The sequence below is a fragment of the Clinocottus analis genome, unplaced genomic scaffold, assembly GCF_023055335.1.
Source record: "Clinocottus analis isolate CAN_PGR_092001 unplaced genomic scaffold, fCliAna1.0.p SCAF_18, whole genome shotgun sequence".
Classification (NCBI taxonomy): domain Eukaryota; kingdom Metazoa; phylum Chordata; class Actinopteri; order Perciformes; family Cottidae; genus Clinocottus; species Clinocottus analis.
In genome coordinates, this window is record NW_027175909.1 from 1,569,606 (window position 1) to 1,592,886 (window position 23,281).

Genomic DNA, 23,281 nt, shown 5'->3' on the forward strand with positions numbered 1-23,281 from the left:
AACCAAAACGAATAAAACAAGCCAACTTTCTTCTTTTACATCTTTTATTGTTGCACTAATCTCTTCAATGCTTGCACAAGGAATACAAAGTAAAAAGCCCTGGCATCTTAAGTCATACAGAGCCTGTGAAGCCATGGCAGCAACTTTTCATGAAATGTTAAAACACCAGCGAACACTCGTGAGATTTGTAAGTTATAATTGAACAAGGTAACATACATACATGAAATGTAAAACAATATTGTTTAAGGTCAGTTGTATCTAAGGTCAAGAAAGTAAAGTGCTCTGAGAAGCTGCTTTTCAGAGTAGTTCGAAATATCAAGGCTTTGTAAATAATGATTAACATGTCATACCAGTGTTTGTGTTTGAGAAAATCTTTTGTATGTGGTCATGAGATTTATAATAAAGGGAGAGCCACAAAGAAAGTGCCAGCGATTCCCCTTTTAGTTGCAGATGCAAAAAAAGATGCTGAATGTTGGAAAATTAAGTCAGAATTTGATTAAACATTAACAAGAGGTTCATTTACAGTACATTTACTGCAGCTTAACTTCATATATTTGAACATTACATTCATTTATATTGTATAAAGAATAAAATACTTTAATACTTACATTTGTGAAAACCCATTTTATCATTTGGGATTTCCAAAGCACTGAATTTTCAGACAATGGACGTCCATTTTCCACATACATGTATGTAGTTGTCATTGGTTGTCTAGTTTTGAGCAGCACTGACAGCACTGTTCTCACATTCTGTACTGTTAGATTGTCCGACTGCAGGTCATACGCAATAATGTAGCCGCTGGTTCAGGCTAAACTCAAAAGGTGCTGTGTCACTCAAGACAAAACACAATTTAAAAATGTAATGTATATTTATCCTTCTCCTAACTACTACATCTAAACATTCCATTTGTTATATTTGTTATGTTATGTGAATTAAATACATTTTTTTCCTGAAAAAGATTATATGTTTTGTATATTGTGCTGATTTAGGCCTGTCCGGCTGACCATGAAATATTACTTTGCAGCAAAAAAGCACAGTACGGAAATACAATTAAGATACACTGAGCAATGTAGCAGTTTTGCTTCATCAAGACCAACAATAACATCAAAATATGTTTTTATATATGAAAGCTTTAGCAAAGAGTGGACTCAACAATACATTTGTTTGACATTCAGACATCTCAAAAATACCTTCTGTTTACTGTCAGTAAATTCTCATCTCTTATATAAAGGGAACATTTCTTTGAGCTTATCTAAACACAACACTCCTGTGATATGTACTTAATGTACTCAATATCATAAAAATGCAAAAAGCTGAAGCTAATATGAGGTTAGTCTCTACTGGTCTGTGTTTTTACTACAACTTCGGAACACTTGAGAAGTCCACAGATGCTGGCACATTTGCTGTGTCCCAACCACTGGGCCGCAGCCCGGTACTGGTTCGAAGGTCCTTTGGTACCGGGCCGTAGCGAAAGAATGAATGAAAAAAAAAAATCAGTCGGGAAAATGTGTTATTTTGAAAAATGACAGGATACGTCTGTGCGTAACCTCAGACGTAACCTCCTGTCAAGAGTGTACGTGATTACCCTAAAAACAAAAGTTTAAAGTCTGGTTAAACTCGGTGTTCTGGATTACAATCATGGCAGAATATTCTGAGATCGCCAAAAAAAAAAAGCTCTGAAAACCTGCTTCCATTTACGACATCCTGTCTTTGTGAAGCGGGTTTTCATTAAGTTACAGAGTGCACATAAAGGTTTGAGTTACGGAGTAGAGTCAGTAAACTGAACATAAACAACACACGTCTGGTGTCGTTTTCTCCCGTCACCCCAAGATGGGACCGGCTTGTAGCAGAGAAACAAGCACAAAGCTCTCACTAATTTGATGTAATGGTTGTTTATAGTTGTTAATGGTTGCTTATTTTTTGTAGCTGTATTTTTATATACTTTATAATTTTCTTAATGCCAGTTGTATCATTTTTTTGTATATTTCGCCCGCACCGTGAAGCCAAGAAGGCCGGTTTGTAAAAATATTGTCTTGGACAAACCGGTCCATGGAATAACAAAGGTTGAGGACCGCTTTTCTAAAGTATATGTTCCTCCATCACATTGTGGTTTCCCTTACCTTACGGCTTTTCTAATCATAATTTATATTTCGAATAGATCCAATGACTATGATGAAATGTATGACTCGTAGTGGTAAATCCACAGATAATTACCATCATAATAATTACCACTAACCCAGCAGTACCTCTCATCTGTACAGAATATTTTAGTTTCATTCAGCTCATTATTTTACTTTCTTGCCTGCTCCTTTACTGTTTACTTTGTGTGTTCTCTTCAACCTTGTTTCCTCCAGCAGGCAAATGTTTCCAATGAAAACGCATTGATAGACTACCTGCACAGCACCAAACAGCATAATACACAAATATTTAGATACTAGCTAACAAGAGAACAATATATTTCTAAGAAGTAGATGGAGACCAAACTCGTGGTAGAAATGCTCCATGATGATAGTGTTGTTGCTGGATGTGTAAATAGGTCATTGTTAACACATCCATTTGATTATTTGGCAATATTATATTCGTAACTTGTTTCTGTTTTTCCAAAGCACAAAATAAATCAATTCATTTTAATCTTAAACTAAACACCTACAAGTCTTCTTTGTATCATTAAACCATAGTGATAAATTAACATCCAGCAGCAGCTGAATTATAGAAAGGTACTACAGTGTGTGTAGTGGTAGTTATGTTAGTTGTTAGCAGTTAAGTACACCATCCAGTCAAGTACACCATCCAAAACAATACAAGTGGACCGACAAACAGTGCTGTGACTTTACATAGCCAATGGTAAAACACACTTCATTCAAAATGAAATACAAGCGTTGATGTATTGAGAGGTATGCAGCAGTGTGTTCCTGGTAGTTTCTCAATAAAAAGGTGTTTTGCCCACCCATGAGATCCTTGAGCATTACTGGCCGTCCAAAATATTAAGCAGCTTGGTGAAGCAGGATACGTGATTAGCAGTGGACAGACAAAGAGGCTCACGCTCACTCACAGATGCAGGCACAACCGTGACTGATTGCATGATCCACATGACAGAAATGATGAACCTACACTTGATAGCGTTCCGATTTGTCTGACTCATATAGCTGAAACCTCTGATTAGTTCCAGCTGAACTTGACCAATACATTTTAATGTACATATGGCATTTGAGTACTATCCTCTTGAATAAGGCCAATTATTCCACTGGCAGTTTTTATGCTTCTGGATTGGACCTTTTAAAAAGTTCTTGGCATGCATTTTTCAATACATATGCATGACACATAAACTGATAACCTATCATGTATACAGTCTCCACTTGGCACATATTATTATTGTTTATTCATAATTTGTTTTAAATGGAAACTATGCGTTGGCACTGTCCTTGACAATATTTTAAGTAGTAGAAGCTGTAGCCAAGTAAGAGCTGAAACCAGCAGCCTTCCAGCTATAGAATTAAAAAGTAATGAGGAGACACATCATTGACATTTGAAATTAATGCACAGCCTCTGGCCAGAATCAAGTATTTTTTATGTCGATGTTACTGTATACAATTGTGTATATGGGTTCTCAATGCACTTTGTCAAAAGTAGATCTAGATTTGCCCAAAGCACCACAGAAGCATTTAGGTTATGTCACAAGATGAAACAAACAATTGCAACACTGCATTTAATAATTTGAATGAGTAAAACATTTAATCGATGCCTTTATATGGCAAACGATTCCCTTGGTCCTCTTCAGTCGTTTTTTGTAAACTCGCCTGCCTCCCAGCGCAGAGCCATGGCACTCTTGCGTCTTCCCCCTGTGTAGACCTCTGGAAACTGAGAAAAATAACTCATTTTGTACCTGCTTTCAAAGCACTTCCTCCACCTCCATCACATCCACCTCCTCTCTCAGGTCATTAGACTGAAGGTAGGACAAGTAAATCAGTGTCAATGCTGGTAATAGTTACCAATACAATTATAAATTAAAATACAATTATATAAATTGATACAATTCTGTCTTTTTTTATTAACTCAATAGAATTTGAATGGATAAATACTCAACCCAGTCACCAGAAAATGTTTTGGCATTGTACGATTCTGCAAACAGCAGAATCCTGTACTTACATTACTTCCTGTACAACATTACTTATTGTATTACGTCAATTGTTGTAGTATATCATTACACTTGCTGTGACCAAATGCAAAAACATCTGCATTCAACGTTACTGTGGTTTTCAGATTTTTCATTAGGTCAAACATAAATCATATTTCATTATTTTCATTGAAAATTGCATCTGTGAAACACGATTTTAAAAAAGGAAATGTTTGAGTGACAGCTTACTCTGTGATCACAGGATAAAGCAGAGCGGTCCATCCTGTAGGCTGTTTTCATTGGTGAGGATGGAGAGGACTTGCACTTCACTGGTACATCAGCTAACAACAAAGAAAAGACGATCATTAGCCTAAATGTATATGCACAAGAGGAAAGAAGAAGAAAAACTATGTGGACAGAGTATTTTAAACTATGTATTTATCTGTTATCAATATACTGATGTCATACCTGAATTGTCAAATGGCAATGTGTCCATGTGATTTGACAATATCCTTTCATTATCAAACCTGTCTTTGTCATACAGATTTGCCCTCTCTTTTCTCAGCTCGTCCTCCCTCTGGTTCACCATCTTAATCTCTTCATCCACCAGTGACATTGTACTTCTTGAACGCAGCTTGAAAAAGGGATTCTTCAGGAACATCTTTTCCTGGGGCAGCTCGCAGGCTTTGTTAAGTGAGAACTCGGAGGCACTGCGAATAATCAGATTAGATGTTTCTAGGATGATGAGGTTGGAGCTGCTGTCCTCGGAGCACCACTCGCCACATTGAGCTACCACATTATCTTGTCCATGTCTTGGACAAGAGGTGAAATCATTGCTAGGGTTGAGAATGATAACGTTGTTTGCGGATACTTCATGTTTTAGTGGTTCTTTAGTTGGTGAAGAGGTGATGATGAATGATGGTGTCAGTGGAGTGCTTATTGATCTAGGGATACTTCGTGATGGAGCACAATCAGTTGATTTGCCCATCCTGGAGATGCCCCTCTCCCTTTTGAAATTTTCCTCCCTCTCCATTGATATGCGAATCTCCCTTTCAACTGGTGTTTCTGGGTCATCGTAAGGTGACCTGTAACTGGAATCATCCAAGCCAGAATCTTCTGAGCAAGGGCTGAATTGGGTGTGAGGATAATCGCCAAGCAGATTCAAATTCTCCAGCTCATGTGCTTTCTTTTGAATTCTTTCAATGTTGCGCACCGGTGTGTACATGAAGCTGTGACTCCCATGGAAGCTGGGTTGCTTGACTGTAGGTAAGACAATTTTGTTTATGGTTTGCTCCTCCATTTCCCGCCACTGTTTACGAGCTAGCTGGAAGTCGACATGTTCTGTGCTCACATTCTCGCTCTTGGTCTCTTGTATCACACAGAAGTCTTTAGGTAGCTTCTTGATCAAATCTTCATTTAAGTGCTTTTTGTGGGTGGGGTTGTTAGGATTGAACTCCCTGCAATTTTCACTCTCATCTTCAGAGATTTTGGACAAACCTTGAAGACTTAAAGGGTTATATTTTACCTCTTGAGGGAGGGAAGGGAAGGCAATGATATCCTCAGGTTGTTCCAGAATTTCTTCCACTTGGGTAGTCTCAAAACTGACCTCTTCAAACTTGTTATTGTCTTGTTCTTCAAAGTCTGTCAACTCAACTTTTTGCACAAAGAGTTCCTGGGCACTCAGCTGAAGACTGTCCAAATATGAGTCATCATCTTCTTTATTTATAGAAGAAGAGAATATTGATCTCCATTTTTCATCTGTCTCACTGTCTGAGGAAGTTGCTGCAATCTCAACTCCCAGGCATTCATCCATTTCTTCAGGCTCAATGTCATGGCAGGATTCATTGGAAACATCTGACATTGCCTCTTCTTTAATACACTGCTCTAATTTTGACTTCTCTGTAATGGGTGGTTCAAAAATAATGTCATGGGTCTCTGGGTCATTCTCTGGGTCTTCCTCTGTGTCTATTGCCACATTTTGATAACCATCATCTTCAAGACAAAGTACATTATCCTCAGGCTCTGGATATAACTCACTCTCATGATACTGCTCAGGGTAAAGGGACTGGGGTGGTTCATGGTCTTGTTCTGACATATGGTATTGCCCCAGCTCTAGATCTTCCTCTTGCTCCGGGTATTGCTCTAATTCAGGATCTTGCTCAGGGTATTGGTCTGGTTCAGGGTATTTCTCTGGTTCAGGGTATTGCTCTGGCTCGGAGTATTGATCTGGTTTAGGGTATTGCTCTGGCTCAGAGTATTGATCTGGTTCAGGCTCTTGTTCTGGTTCAGAATACTGCTCTGGCTCCGGGAATTCTTCCCGCTCAGAATCTTGTTCTGATATCTCTTGCTTTTTACGATGGTCTTCATTCTCATAAACACTGTCTGCACTGGAGAGTGTGTCTGACACAGATGAGGTGATTGACTCATTCCTGTTGAGCTCTTCATGCCCTGATTCTAATACCAAAGCTTCCTTTTGATCCTGACAAGGCATTTCAGTGCAAACACTGGTCTCAGAGCAGTCAGGCATTTCAATCTCAATGTTGTCACTTTGCACTTCAGTTAATATTTTGCCGAGCATCACTGTTTTTCCTGGGAAATTTGATGAGTCGGTCTCTAAAGAAACTTGCTCATCGTCTGCACTGAAATTCTTCCCCGGCACAGGTGAATCAGCAACATTGACCTCCACTTCACAGTCCATTGCCAGCTCTGATTGTTCAGTGGTTTCCATGGTGACAGAGAAGGAGCTGTGATTCTCCGTTGTGCAGCAAGCTTCGTTCAAATCTTTTCCCTCTGCCTCGCAATCCACCATGGTAGCTTTCTGAGATGAGAGAGAACAAGTAAAATAGTGACTTTCATTGTGGTTTGTACTTTTGCTAAATTCACAGCTCAGTTGTAATAAAACACAGCATATTAGAAGAATCCATTCACCATTACTTGATTATATGTGCATCTATTGTGAAACAAATACAGAAGAAACACCGTTGTGATGCAAACAAGTAAGACCTTGAACTGTCAGACTGAAGATTTTATTTGTTCCAATGATGATTTATGTCAAAACATAACTCATCAAAATGATCATCATCCACATTGTATTCATCAACAATGTAGATAAGAACACTGGACCAGCTCAATAACACTCCAAGAAAGGGACATTGGCCAATCCTACTGAACAAGTCCTAAAGTGCAATATGCACAGTTGTCCATGGATAACACTGAAATGTTCCATGCCTATGCCAGTCATAAAAACACTTTGTGATGTATTTGCGGAGGGATGGCAGTGCTGACAGGGGAGGTGTGTCATGTGCCTTGGAAAAGAGGGGAGGTATCTGTTGTTTCTGCTTGCTGTTGCTGTGCTGAGTGAATATTTCCCAAAGTGGAGAAAGAGAGAAAGCACATCAATAGCAGCTGAATTAGATGGCATTATATCTGTTCTTATGTAAGACTGCAGGGCTGAGTCTTCCTCCCACACACTGCTGGAGTGTCCCTGCAAGATGATTGGCTAAGCCCCACAATCTGTGTTCACAATTGCACACACTCACAGACATTTAAATGACTGTTCTTGTCACTATGAGAACCATCACCTTCTACATATATACTGCATTGTACAACAGGGGTATTCAACTAATGTTTAAGAAGGTCCAGTTCGAGAAAATGCCCTAATGCAAAGGTCCAGTTGTCAAATTTAACTGAGTGAATTATAAATACTCAATACATATGTTTCTCTAAGAATGAACAGTCTGGTTAAACACTCTTTTATGTCAATTCTTCCCTGGGCTCGCTTTACACATGTGAACGCTATGTGAAATAACTTCTTTCACTCGCATACTTTCCCGACTGTTCGCACTCTACTCCTTCAAATGTGATTTACAACGCATATAATTGGTCGGTGCATTTCCTGGACCTCTGAATGAGAGCCGTAAAGGCTGTAAAGGCTGAAAAAAGCTGCGCCGGTTAAAATATAAGCGCTCTGTCAACATTTAATAATTCTCAATTATCTGTTGGTTATAGGTCCAGCATATGTGTGTGTTATGAATGATTAAACATGACTCAGTATCTCAAAAATGTATTTTCGTCTTATATGTATCCAGAAACTGACTTGGATTGATCAACGAACCTGATACAAAATGATCACACTCCGTTTCCTGCACAAAAGTTTTTCCATTTCTTTTCAACCGCACTTTTTTGAAGACAAGGACACATAAATGCAACTGACTGAGTGCCATGGTAACCATCAACAGGCCTGACACTTAGTGCACTGCTCAGCTGTCGCCGCCTCCACCTCCCCCTCACCAACTCATCAGCAAACTGCTAAATGTGACGATGGGAGGCAGAGTTGTATTCTTGTTGTGTGGGAAAAGTGGTAAATACAAATGTCCTACTTTAAAAAACTTCACCTCATTTAATTGGAACACCTGTCCATATGTTTACCACACTGGATGAAAACATTTTCCACATTAGTTGCTTGTCTTCATGGCAAATCTGTTTTTATTGGAATGTGGGAGCTTCTTAACCTTTTGGTCAGAAAGAAAGCCTCGTGCTCAGAGTTAAAATATGGCCGCCGTCAACTTTGAAGCTGAGTGCAGTTCGGACAATCACAGTGTAAACACCTGAAAACCTTTTGAGCTTTAGCAAAAGTGGAATTTCTACTTTAAAAGTAACTCTTGAACATCAAATTTTCAATGACATAATCAGTAAACATCCAGTGCTATACAACAACATTACGCTACAGTATTTCATCTGGTTCACTCCAATTGTGTAGTGCAGGGGTATTCAATTCAAATTCACCAAGGTCTATTTAGAGAGAATTTGCTCATGCAAAGGTTCGGAAAATCACATTAATGTCTAACTTGCGCTCTGATTTAGTCCCATACATATATCGAAGACGCCTAACAATTGTATCAACGTTTGTACGTAGTCAAACATCGGATTATGAAATCAAATGAAGAACATCAGCAGCTTGACAGACTTAAGCCACGATGCTAGCAGAAATGACAAGAAGAGTTCAACAGCATAAATGGAATTAGGGCGGTGGTTCTTAAGCTTTTTAGGTCACGCCACACTTTGGAGAAAGAAAAATGTTCAGGCCACACCGCCCAAAATAACACATATTTGGCAAAAAAGATGACCAAGGAAGCCGGTAGGGTCCCTGTTTTTTCCCCATAGTTTCATGTTGAAGTGTCCTTGAGCAAGACACTGACGCTTCAGTGCTTCACAGCAGCGCAATGCTCCTTAATTACTAAGGATGGTAACATGCAGAGAATAATTCCCCCACTGTGGCATTAATAAAGGATTCTTAATATGTATATGTATATATATATATATATATATATATATATATATATATATATATATATATATATATATATATATATATATATATATATATATTTAAAGAATCTGCATCTTCCCCCGCGCCCCACCTCTAATACCTCCGCACTCCACTAGAGGGTCGCGCCCCACATTTTGAGAACCACTAGATTAGGGAGAGAAACAATTGAGATGGACCACTGTACAGAAAATCAGAGTTATCTTTGATCAGGACTTGCCCTTCAACATCCACGTAAAACAGGACTGCCTTTTTCACCTACATAACATTTCAACAACAGGCACATCTTGTCTCAAAGTGATGCAATGAAAACACATTTTGGCAGCCTTATGGACACACACAGTAAGTATTGGGAGAACTGTCATTCAGGAGTGGAGATGAGGCTCTCTGAGGCTGTTTCCCATTGGCTGACACACACAATTCCAATCAAAAGTCTATGTCCTTCTTTGCACTGAGAGACAAAACAAATCAAAATTATTATTATTATTATTATTATTATTATTATTATTAACTCTTTTGACACTGTCGATTGCTGTTGATAAAAAATCTAACAAATTATTTGTATTTTTCATCATTATTCTTATAATTATTATTAGTAGCAGAAATAGTAGTATGTATCTTATCATTATTTATGTGATTATTGAACTTTTCAACATTAAAATAATAATAAAACTGTATATAATACTTTCTTGTACATACAAAACACTGACAAAAAAAGACATTACATTTGAGGACACAGTAATAAATGTTTACAATCTTTTGTACCTTTTGTACATATACCACTGTATGTATAGTGTTTTCATATTTCATATTCTATAGTGTGTTTTTGTTTCCAAAACTGTTGACTTACAGAGGCCTGCACAAACAATTCCAATGTGTCTGGACTATTGGTCGAAGCACAAATGGCAAAATAAAAAGCTTAAACCTTGAGCTTGGATTTCTTTTTTGTCATTCATATATGAAACATTTACACAACACAGTAATACATGCACACAAACACTCCCACTAAAGAAAACTACTTAAAATATAAACCATATTCATATTTAATAATCACGTTAATGGTATATCAATGTAGTTAGTCTATTGACAAACACTGACAAAAAAAAGACATTACATTTGAGGACACAGTAATACATGTTTACAATCTGATCTAATAAATGCTTTAAATATAATAATAATAATAATAATAATAATAATAATAATAATAATAATAATAATAATAATTTAAATATAATAATATTTAAATATTTAGTTGAGCATTTGGCAGTGCTAAGATCACCAAGTTGTTGGGCTTTTGCATTTCAAATACAATCTAAACAGACTGACAAAGTCTATCTTTCTATCTTTAAGAAAAAGGATTTAGCAATAAAAAGATTAACAAGCATTATAACGGATACATACATTTAGGTAAAATAATCAGCTTGTAGACATCGACTACATGAGTTGATGCAAGGGGCAGGACATTCCAGTGGACAAAGGAAGATTAGATTTGTTTGCATTAGGTTGTGCAGGTTTTTATGAAAAATATGTATTGATAAAAATGGTCACTTGAACTGGAAACAGAGAATACTTAGCTTTTCCACAAATTCAACTTTGAGCACACCGAACGTGTTCTCACTGCAGAATAGGGACTGGATTACAAAACCCTCAATCACTTATTTGTAGAAGCTAATACCTAGCTTACTTCAATGGCATAAGTGTACTTTACTCATGTAAAGTCATGCAATGTGAGTACACTACCGTTTTGTCTGAAAGGGTTATACAACTTAGTTCACTTCAGTAAACTGTATTTGTGTTCCTGGAGCAAACGCACGCAGAGCTCAGCTGTGCACATGTTCTGTCTGCAGAGCAGTGCAAGAGAAACTGTATGGACTGGAGTCTCTAGTTATTCAACTTCAATGAGTATTTACAGTTATTAGCTATAATTCTAAATTCACATCTGAATTTTGGCAGACCATTTTTTTATGTTTAGGTAATTCAAAAATCCTAGCAGGTTAGTGCTAATGTCAGCTCGCAGTAGCAGGGCAGCTGACTAAAACTGCCATGTCATAACATTAGATATATCTTTGTTAGCTCTGCCTAAATTCATTGACTTAATTTTTAACACTAGGCAGCGTTACAATATTAAAGAGTCATGGCAAGTAGATGGGCACATGCAGACAGGCATGACTTAAAAGCTAAAATGCTGCTTGATGATATGAATTGAACATATTTTCATAGACCTGGTGTGCACAGCAACTCTTTGAAATTCTTTCTCTCACACAAAATTTGTGATTTTGGGCAAACCAAATACATGTAATTTATTGAATGCAGCACATATGGAGTTGATGATGAGCCAAACCATTTCAGTAAGACCCAAAGACATGGAAGCTTCTGTTAAAAAAAAACCTTGGTAAAAAAGTATAAAAATTGCTTTTTGGCTCCATAATAACCATCCAGAAATGAAAGCGACATTGACGCATAATCTAGCTCTAATGAAGAAGTTTATATGTCAAACTATCACATTAAGTGACTTTATTTGAAATAATGCTTTCTCTTAGTTTTATGTTTTTTCTCCATTGGTATACTCAGAATGTGAAAATCATGAAGACTGCTGCCTCCCAGTTTACCTTACCTTACCTTAGAGATGATGGAAGTGATTTCTTTAAGGTCAGTTTTGTATTGTAAGTATTGCATGAATTGGTTTGTTGTCATTTTTGCATTGTGAAGACAACATTTTCCATCTGTTGGCTTTGGATGCCATCACAGCCCTCACAAGTTTCTTAGGATATTTACTGGTATACCTGATCTAGGTACAAATATCCTGCACCTTGAACCATTGGAATCATACTGGAAGGTAATACTGGCATGGATGACAATGAGAGCATTACTTATATACATTTCTGCTCCCACAATGTACTTGATTCAATGTCATTCTAAATTTATTTTTTTTTGCCTTGTTTTAAGATGTTTAGAATGTAATGTTTTTCCATTCTTTTTCGTGCTTACTTAATATATTTGAGCAATAAGTCATACTAACTTGTTTCACTGTCAATCTGTGATCATCGAGAGGATAAAGGCAGAGAGGATCAGAGCAGCACTAACTTCTGCTCCGAAATTTTACATTAGGATTTAGACGGGGCTACATAAGGATGATAAATTGTATTCCAAGACTGACAATGGTCTGCTTTCTTCCGTATTTTTTTTTAAATCCGTCAAAAATATGCGGCTGTCAGAGCTTTCTTTCTCTACAGAGCAGCAAAAACACAGACACAACTGCTTTCAGATATATTTGCAAAGTTTCAATCTAACGGATTACAAATGTGCCGAGACATCAGTATTAGTTCACTAAGATGGATACAGACCTGTCAAACGGATGCGGATGCTTTAGTGTGTATTTGTGTGTGTGTGAGTTTCTGTCGCAGCCACACAGGCACTGACGTGTTTCTTTCTGCGAAATCCTTGAAAACACCAAACCTCTCCACTAAGAATTCTAATGCAATCATTACAGCGAACTGCGTAAGAGGCTGCAGTGCAAATATAATACCATCCTTTTCTAGATTTTAAAACTTGCATTACTAAAACATAAATGCATTGGATTTTAAATTAATAAGGCTGTCAATCTTTTTTAGTCCTTTATTCCTTAGAGCTCTTTTGTCCAAAAACTGGTGACATGCTTGTCATTACCATGAACACCAACATTACCTAACGTCCTTTTGTCCAAACTACTTACTTGACAACCAAACATGTTTCAAACAAAAGCACTTTTTCTTACAGTTTGAGTAATATTTGTTAAAAACTACAGCAACAAGATGTTTGAGAAGATGTTACTCCTCCTTAGGAAACAATGGGCTTGGAGCTGAGAGACAGACAAGATTGAGGAATTCAGAAAGTGTTGAGGGATGTTTGATTCCCTCAATGGGAATTGATACAGAAAGAGGAAATAGCATTGGTCTTACCCTCTGGGTACTTTATAACTGGATCCAATTAATTGATTGATTATGATGTATATAGTAAATGGTAAATGGACTTTACTTGTATAAATCTAGTCTCCCGACCACTCAAAGCTCTTCAACACTACACGTCATCATTCATGCATTCATACATTGATGGAAGGGGATACCATGCAAGGTACCACCTACCCCTCAGGATCTCTCTAAGCCTTTCACAGTGATGGCACAGCTTTTCCGGAGAAAATTGGGGTAAAGTGTTTTGTCCAAGGACACATCGACATGGACAAGATGAGCCGGGGATCCAACCGCTGATTTTTTGATTTTCCAGCAGTAAATAAGACGTTGAGACACATTGAAGTCTGTGACAGCAGGGTTCTTTTTCTAAATCAGCATCAAAGATTCTCTGCTACTCCTCAGAATTACTTTACTGAGATAAAATTTTAAATGCAGCACAGCATTTGTCCACTCAGAACAAGGACAGTCCAACCTCACTGCCTCTTCACACCCGCAAAGCTCCCGACACACACGCACAGAGAAAGAGAGCATGCTGCAGCTCGTCGATTCATGGCATATATCCACCCAATAAGGCTGGAGGCTTGCAGCATCCCTCCATCAACATCAATATCAAAAACATAAGCCGACTTCCATTTCAGTAGCCACAGCAGTGTGGATCTATACTCTGACACAAAGCAAACTTTTGTGTTTGTGAGTGTGTGCGTGTGTGTGTATGTGTGTGTTATCTATATACCTACCTGAGACAGTGTGGTGGGCTTACGAAGAGAGCTCTGCTCTGTTTCTGAGTGCAGCCTCACACTAGCAGCTCTGCCTAGCTGCTGCTGACTCTGATTGGACGGCTGGTGGAAGGGGGGGGGGTGTACAGACAGCCAATAATTGAGCTTTTTCTGATGAATCCACAATCACAGAGAGGAGCTCATCTTGTGTTCGTACACACACTCTATCCCGTAGCAGGATGGATTTAAACTGCTAGCTGTTTTTATCTTTCTGCTAGTAGGAAGACCGATCAATTGATTTTTTCCAATGAAAACATGATATTTTCTGTCAGCCAGCCATGCTTTAGTTTATTTGTACACTATTTATACTATTATATATATATATATATATATATATATATATATATATATATATATATATATATATATATGTATATATATATATATATATATATATATATATATATATATATATATATGTATATATATATATATATGTATATATATATATATATTTATATATGTATATATATATACATATATATATATATATATATATATATATATATATATATATATATATATATATATATATATATATATATATATATACTGCTATTTACACTATTTATTTTTATAGTGTTATTTTGAATGCTTAAATGCTTCAAATGTTAGATACCTGGGGACAGTGGAAAGAGGTTGAGGACACAACATATATCATCAACAGTTAAAGCTATGCTCTAACAAAAATGTGGTGTATGTGTTACTGTTGCAGGACTGTAATGTGCACTTATTGCGTGTCACCTAAGTCCTCCACAAGCACTACAGTACTAACAATAGCATGTTGGTTGTTTATGTTCATAATAATTATTTTGTGGGGAGTGTGTATGGTGGGAGGCGGGACTGGTCAGTGTTGCTGACTTTCTCGCTAGATTTAGAGACTTTTCGGGGTCCCCTAACCCTGGATATTTTCATTAGATAAGCCACGCCCCCTTTAACTTGTGTGGCATGAACACACTATTTTTGTCGAGCGAGTAAACTCACTATAAAAAAAAACCTATCAACTGGAAACAGCAGCTTATAATGATGCTGTATTACCATTGGGCTTGAATATATATGGTGAATAATTAAACACAATAAAGTCGACTAACATGCTTCTTCAGGGGATCTTCGACATATATCATGATGCAGAAGAAATACCTTATTTGCTGATACTCAAAGCTCTTCTTTTGGAAGTGAAGATTTATGGATAAGATGAAAAGACACAGATTAAGATTGTTGATTGAGATGAGAGAGGAAGGGAAGGCACCACCCATAGCTAGAGGATTAGCATTATGCTGATCAACAACAACAACAAAACTTAATGATATAGAAGCTAACTTGCCGAGGAGTCCAGATAGCAACTATCTTTATGATAAGATGGTAATCAGACCCGTATTGTATATCGCTTTTCTAGTCTTCCGACCACTCAAAGCGCTTTAACACTACATGACATCATTCACCCGTTGACACAATGATGAAAGGAGCTACCATGCAAGGGGCCACATCAGGATTATCTAGTATTCATACTCTGTATGTACAGGTACAGTGATCATTTTAGCGTTAAGTGTCTTGCCCATGGACACAACAACATGGGTTAGGGGGGGATTGAACCGCCAATCCTCTGATTGAAGGACGACTCTGTCCACAGTCGCCCTAAGTGTTGATCAGACTAATGTTATAGCCTATTCTTCCCTAAGTCTTCTGTTGTTTAAGATTCAGCAGATGTTAAGTTATGTAAAATCAGTGTAATATCAGTAAAGACTGGTGTGTCAGTATACAATTAGATCACCAAGTTAAAGTAAATGAACTTTTCTTAAGTTAAAATGCACTACTTTAACTGCTTTAACCCACCCTTAACCTTGGTCTTGCATATGCCGATAAAATAGAACATTTAGTAGTCTTTCCACTTAACTCTCTTTTATTAGACCATTACCAAATAACTTTTGAGTTCATACAACCACCCTATGAACTCAAAGGTTATTAGGTATGCCGTTAGGCAAAAGATTCTACACCAGATGTTTAATTGACAGTGCTGTAGCTAAAGAAGTGATTCCCTCTGCATTTAATTCATTATCATGTCTCAATATAACAGAGGACTCCTGTGCTAACTTTAATTCGTACCCGATTGATCATCTTGTCGATGCTCCTACTGGCTCACTGAAAATGAAATTAAACCTGACTCTATAAAAGAGAACCATTAAACAAAAGAGGCTTGCTCCATGTTTTAACCCTCGGACCCGCATATTGAAGCAGGCATCATGGATGTTTGAAGGCATATGGCTTTCCAACAATTTAGAGGAATCCCAGTCAGCTTGAACTCCTCTCTCTCCTCTCCTCTTCTTTGTTCTCTCCTATTCTCCTTCTTTCTCTCCTTGTGGATAAATTATTGTCTCTTTAATGTACATTACTAATTGTACTTCTTCCCGGAAGCCTCTGTCCTTCTTCGCCTCTAGTTTCCATGGATCGTGGCTGTCTGGAACCGGTCCTGCCCGGTGCGATGGCCCTGCTGATGTGCGTCCTTTCTACTTCCTTCTGCTGACATGGATTGTGGTTATTTGGATTGTTATACATGCCTACGACTCATTATATGAATGATTTCTTTATTTGGGGAACTTTTTCCTGATGTGAGGTCACGGGACAGGGACGTTATGTGTACCGACTGTAAAGCCCTCCGAGGCAAAATTTGTATTTGTGAATTTGGGCTATATAAAATAAACTGAATCAAATTGAAAAATACCATATTACCCCAATAGAGAACTGCGCTCAGGTTTGCCCTGTTCCAGCCTTAGATATGCTGCTTTAGACCTTGACTGATCTTAGGACACATTAAGCTCCTCTCTCCTGTTCTCTCTCTCCTTTTGAATTAATTAATGTGACATTAATACACATCACTCTATGTCTTCCTCGGAGTCTTTGTGCTTTATCTTTTAACAGGTTTACATGGATCGTGGTTATATCTGGACCCTGGTCCTGCAGGACACCTCCTGATATTATCATAATTATTATTAGTTGCATTGCTATTAGTATTGTCAATACTCTCTAACTCTGTTATGTTGTTCATTCTGTACACATGACATATATTGCTTCTGTCCATCCTGGGATCCTCCTCTGTTGCTCTCCCGAAGGTTTCTTCCCTTTTTCTCTTGGGGAAGTTTTTTCTGATTGAATTGAATGTACTATGAAAGAGAATTTGAAGCTAGTTCGGGATCTGGATATAAGGTTAGGAACCACTGTTTGTATATTTGTATATTTGCCAAGTGAGTTACCAAACATAAACACTGACAAGTAATTAGTGAATAAAAATTGTTCAGATCTTTCACTGCAGTGAAAATACTGACACCATACTGATAAAAATCTACAAGTAAAAATCATTTAGAACCTTAGTCAAATAAGTTATTGTCAGCAAAACATATTTAAGTACCAAAGTACCTGTGGAGTAAAATGTTCCTTATCAGTACTTCAGACTTTAATTTTCTATATTATGTATGTATTGCGTATGTTAGTAGTGTCAGTACATTACAATATTTACCTCTGAAGTGTAGTTCAGTAAAAAGTACAAAATTGATCCCTGAGATGTTTAGTCGGAGATTAAAAAACTCCTCTATACTGCTACCTAGTGTCTGTGTGGGGAGTGATGTCCGGTAAAGCAAAGAAGACGATTGTAACCAATTCATTTCAGTGATATAATGGCCCACTTAGCGTCAAAAAGAGAAAAAAAACACTTGCCCTGTAGTGTAGCAGTTGTGTACGCTCTCATTCTTGTGTTGTGTTATTACTCAGTCAAGCACACTGGATTTTGCCACATACACTTATTTAAATACCACAACGGATATTATTACAGATCCACTTACCACGAAGACATCGCACTGTCGACTGGGCAGAACCCATGGGGTGCACCGCTCAAAAGTCTGCAGTAGGGGCGCTAATGTCACACAGCACGCTAGTCTTCGTGGCCAACTGACAACACATTGTGACTCAAGGACAGTGATGGCAAGTGGAATCATCAACTCTGTTACACTCGCAGGTGAAAGCTGGTCTTCCAACCACTCAAAGCGCTTTAACACCACCCATTCCCACATTAATGAGAGGAGCTACCATGCAAGGTGCCACATCAGGATTATCAGCCATTCATACACCGTAGGCGCAGATACGGAGCAGATTATTCTTTTCGGCGGCGGATTATTTTGAAGGCAGAGGCTTCCCTGAAGGGCAGATGTTTCTGCATCCGGGTCATAGAGCACCAGCAGAAGCTCCTGAAGCTATAAAGCAACAGCACGCAAAAATCCAACAATGTTTTCCCATAGAACAAGAAACCTTTCTATTTTTGAACCAAGCAACATGTTTTTTTTTTTTACTAAAACACCTTCCCAATATGTCAACGCAGGGATTTGTTGCGGATTTGGATTCCTTAGGTCCTAACATTTCCAAAAAGGTGTGTTATTATTATGTGATGTTGTTAAGGCCCTGAACCATGGAGTTGGAAAAACTCAGAGACCGCTTGAGGAGGGATTTTTGGAAAATCGTGCTCATATTAATGCTGGATGTTATAAAAAAGAATTAAAAGAAATTTACTTTCTTGTTTGTGCCATTTTGATTTGGGTGTAGTTTACTCAATTTGTCAATGAAACTTATGTTTGGTACGTAGTCTCTGGCCCCAGTTTACTCTCGGCGTTGTGCGGGGTATGTCATCGGGTCACATTAAATTAAATACATTTTGTATAGCCCACAATCACACATTTTCATCAGAAGGCTTTACAATCTGTACTCATATGAAATCCTCTGTCCTGAGACCTCACAGAAAAAAAGGGAGCAGACAACACCTTTTCAAGTGCATGTTTGTGTGTTGTTTTTTCCATTGTGATTTAAAGTTCTGGTTTTGGCCCCAGCTTTAGGTTGTTGTGACCAAACCATTATAAAATATGACTAATTACATTTTTTTCTTTTGTTAGCTTTCTAGTACCATCTCTTGCTTAGTTTTGACCAATGTCTTCAATTGGCTGTAAAATACACTAAACACAATTATCGATCATCCAATTTGTTTCTCATCTCTTGGTTACATTGTTGGGTTTCCTTATCCATGAAAATATTGTTGTATGTTTTAAAATGTTTAATGTTGGCCTCTGAGCCTTTTCTTTATCAGTATACCCCTCACTTTTCATTTTAAAATGGTAAACTGAACCTCAAGAGAATCATAAGTAAATAAAAGGTTGTTTTACCTGACTTACTTAGCGGGGTATTATAACACATCTCTTAAATAAATTAGTTTTTATTTTTTAATTTTAATATTATTAACTATAGTAACATCTATCTTACGGGACAATTTTGACATGTATATTTACTTTAAGACTTTTTCAGCAGGAGAACTGAAAAATTAAAAGTCATAACACAAAATATAGATTTGCAAGGTAAAAACCCCCAACCAATTAAGCTAATCTTATACTGACCCATAAAGGTCATAATTTCAACCAGAGCATTTTATACTTTAGTGAAACGTTTTTATTTTTATTTTGTTGAAATAGAGATTCCTGACAGTCAAAAAGCCTTAACGCAATAAACACATTATGTGGTTCTTTGATGCATTTTAAACCTAAAACGGGTGTGGACCCTAAGGTGGAAGGTTAAATAATTAAAATTATTCTCAGTAATAGGTGTCATACCCTATCTAGATCTCCCTGCCAAAAACAACACTCACCATTGTTGATGAAGAAATATGTTTAATCAAAGAGGAAGTAACAGCGCACAGTTAGTTTACACAGACATGATTTACACCTTCAATTTAAAAAAGTCAGATGTTTCTAGGTTGAAACAAATAGATTTATTAACATGAGGGTAGCTAAACATCCTCTCTTGTGGTAGACGTGATTCTGGCAGCAGAGATTTGCCCCATTCAGAAACAAGAGTTTTAGTGATGTTGGTGACCAGGTCTGCTCAGAGTCGCTGTTCATATACATGTGTTGGATTTGGTTGAGATCAGAGCTCTGTGCAGAACAGTTAAGTTCTTCCTCACCAAACATTTCTTTGTGGAGTGGTTTTGAGCATGGGGCTTTAGTCACGTTAAAGCATCAAAGTAATAGGAACTTGTCTTACAAATCACCGTATGCTATCATGTTAAGATTTCCCATTATTTGAGTTAACGGCCAAAGACCAAGCAAGAAAAAACAGGCCGAGGCCATAAGGAATGTCCTCATACATGTGGCCATATTGTGTAGCTCAGTAACAAAGCAATAATAAAGATGACTCTTCATTTGATTTATGCAGCATAACTATCCCTAGCAAAGTGCTGCAATTGCACCAAATTAATTTAACAATTTACAATATCAGACATGATGAGTCCTTAAGTGGGGAAGCCATTAATCATAAATTTAACTTTAAATTTTTTGACATTAGTTACTTACTTTCTGCTAAGCCTAATAAGGTCTAATGATATGCATTTTAGTAAAATCGATCTGTTCTTAAAGGAATAATGAATTAATGAATCACCTAAATTCTATTCCGACACTTTCTCTCCAATGACCCAGTTTTTCAGGAAGTAGTGAAGTTCCATCTCATCTTTCTGTTGAACCAAGCTTCATCTCCAAATTTATGCTGCCTGTGTTTTCAGACTCATCCATCCCTTGTCTCTGCAGGTGGTGACTAGGCCTCTCAGGATTGTAAGTGAATGTTGGCTTGTGGAGCCCTAAATCATTCCAGGTTGAGTAGGCGTCTTCATTAACGTCTTTGCAGCCTGTAACCTTGGCTATACCCACTTTAGGTTGGAATACTTTACTCTTGTATCCCTCTGGGTGGTATGAGAGACACGCTTCCCTGTCACTTCTATTATGTCCATAATAGACTTTGTCATCGTCATCATCACTGCTGATGATCACTAGCTCAGCCTGAATGTTATCTTCATCCTCGTCCTCAGCATTTTCATAGCCCATGAAGATCATGGTAAGAGGTTCTGATTCTAGCTCCTCTGGCAGGGTGTTGATGAGATTCAGAGAAGCAATACTCTCTGCACAGAAGGGTGAATGTCTAGTAACATCACCTGAGCTCTCTATCAAAGCATCAGGATCATCCCCAGGTGTATGGCAGCTGCCATCTATTCCTGTGTAGAACAGTTGTTTGGGTGCTGGTATTTTATCAGACCTGGCTTTGACTGAGACAAGCGCTGCTGGGTTTGGACTGCCCACATCCATCTTTCTGTTGGTGAGTCCTGGAGTTTTAGCACCAAAGTGGATGTCACCCTTTGATTCTCCTGGAATGTGAGGGTAGGGCTGCTTGGTTTCTTCTCTTTGTCTTTGGACTCTTGACATTGGGTTCTGTTGGATGAGGCTAGGGCTTGGGGATTTGCTTGTTTTCAATGTTTCCATGTCTTGGCTGCCTTGGCTTTCCACTCTGAGAGTTTGAGCTCCATTTCTGGATGAGACTGAGCTTTGAAAGGGGCTGGGTGTTGGGGTTTGTCTTGGTGTTGCAGGTCTGCTGCTCTCTGTGTAGGGTAGCGAGTAGACAGGCTGATGGTACTGCACTTCAGTGGGTACGTTCTTCTCTGTGGCCTGATGCAGCAGTTCTTCTACCTCGGTTGGCGTCATCACTCCAACTGCTCCATTTGGCATTTTGCCTACGTCTTGGTGCAAAGCATATATAGCCTTGCGCCCATCATCATACACCTTTAACCCCCTCTCTTGGATGGTTTCCGAAGTGATGCTTGTTGTAGAGACAACCTGATTTTTTCCTGTTCTCTTATCATGCTCCACACTGATTTCCATTGCAAACGTAGCTGGAATGAAGAAAAGACTGGATGAAGCCTAGAAAATATTTAAGGTTCAAAGATGTCTTGTCACTCTTCCTTGATACTATATATATATATATATATATATATATATATATATATATATATATACATATATATATATATATATATATATATATATATATATATATATATATATATATATATATATATATATATATACTCATTTTAGAATGCATTTGAATTGAGATACAGTGCATCCAAAAAATATTCACAGCCCTTCAATTACAACCTTATTCCAAAATGGAGAAAATTATTTTTTCCTCAACATTCTACACACAACACCCCATTATGACAAAGTGAAAAATGTTTTGGGGAAATTTTTGCAAACCTATTAATATATTATTTACATTTTTATTCCATCTTTATATTTAATATTGTTCTTCTTACTGTTCATTTTTAATGTTGTTTTTCTACCGTTCTGTTTATTTATATTACTTGATTTTTATCTTTATTTACTTTGAGGAATGCTGCTGTAATCCTCAATACTTTGTTGAAGTACCTTTGGCAACAATTACAGCCTCAAGTCTTCTTGAGTATGATGCTACAAGCTTGGCAAACCTATTTCTGGGCAGTTTCTCCTGTTCTTCTTTGCAGAACCTCTCAAGTTCCGTCTAGTTTGAAGCGGAGCGTCGGTGCACAGCCATTTTCAGCTCTCTCCAGAGATATTCAATCCGATTGAAGTCAGGGCTCAGGCTGGGCCCCTCAAGAACTTTTTACAGAATTGTTCCTAAGCCTCTCCTTTGTTGGTCCCAGTTTGAGGTCTAGAGCATGCTCTGGAGCAGGTTTTCATCGAGAATGTCTCAGTACATTGCTGTATTCATCTTTCCATCAATTCTGACTAGTCTCCTTGTTCCTCCCGCAGAAAAACATCTCCACAGCATGATGCTGCCACCACCGTGCTTCACTGTAGGGATGGTATTGGTCAGGTAATATGCAGTGACTGGTTTCCTCCAGACATGATACTTGGCATTCAGGCCAAAGAGTTCAATCTTTGTTTCATCAGACCAGAGAATTTAGTTTCTCATGGTCTGAGAGTCCTGAGAGGCGGTCATGTGCTTTTTACCGAAGAGTGGCTTCCGTTTGTGCTGCAGAGATGGTTGTCCTACTGGAAGGTTCTCTTCTCTTCACAGAGGAATGCTGGAGTTCTGTCAGAGTGACCATCGGGTTCCTGGTCACCTCCCTGACTAAGGCCCTTCTCCCTCAATCGCTCAGTTTGGCTGGGCGGCTAACTCTAGGAAGAGTTCTGGTTCCAAACTTCTACCCTTTCAGGATGATGGAGGCCACTGTGCTCATTGGCACCTTCAATGCTGCAAAAAATGTATGTACCCTTTGTCAGATCTG

General features: G+C 37.9%; 1 protein-coding gene across 2 annotated transcripts in view; it reads right to left on the reverse strand.

The window, feature by feature from the left end:
* palmdb (palmdelphin b) overlaps nt 1-23,281 on the reverse strand; it is a 48,695-nt gene continuing 25,414 nt past the window's right edge. Inside the window, exons 6-8 of one of the 2 annotated variants that reach the window (XM_068581398.1) lie at nt 4,583-6,932; nt 4,364-4,455; nt 1-3,858 (exon numbers count right to left, since the gene is read on the reverse strand). In XM_068581398.1, coding sequence (XP_068437499.1) covers nt 3,775-3,858; nt 4,364-4,455; nt 4,583-6,932 — 2,526 coding nt within the window. In that variant the 3' untranslated portion in view covers nt 1-3,774. Of the gene's footprint in view, nt 3,859-4,363; nt 4,456-4,582; nt 6,933-18,460; nt 21,905-23,281 lie in introns of those variants that run through there. The other variant, XM_068581399.1, reaches the window with a different exon arrangement.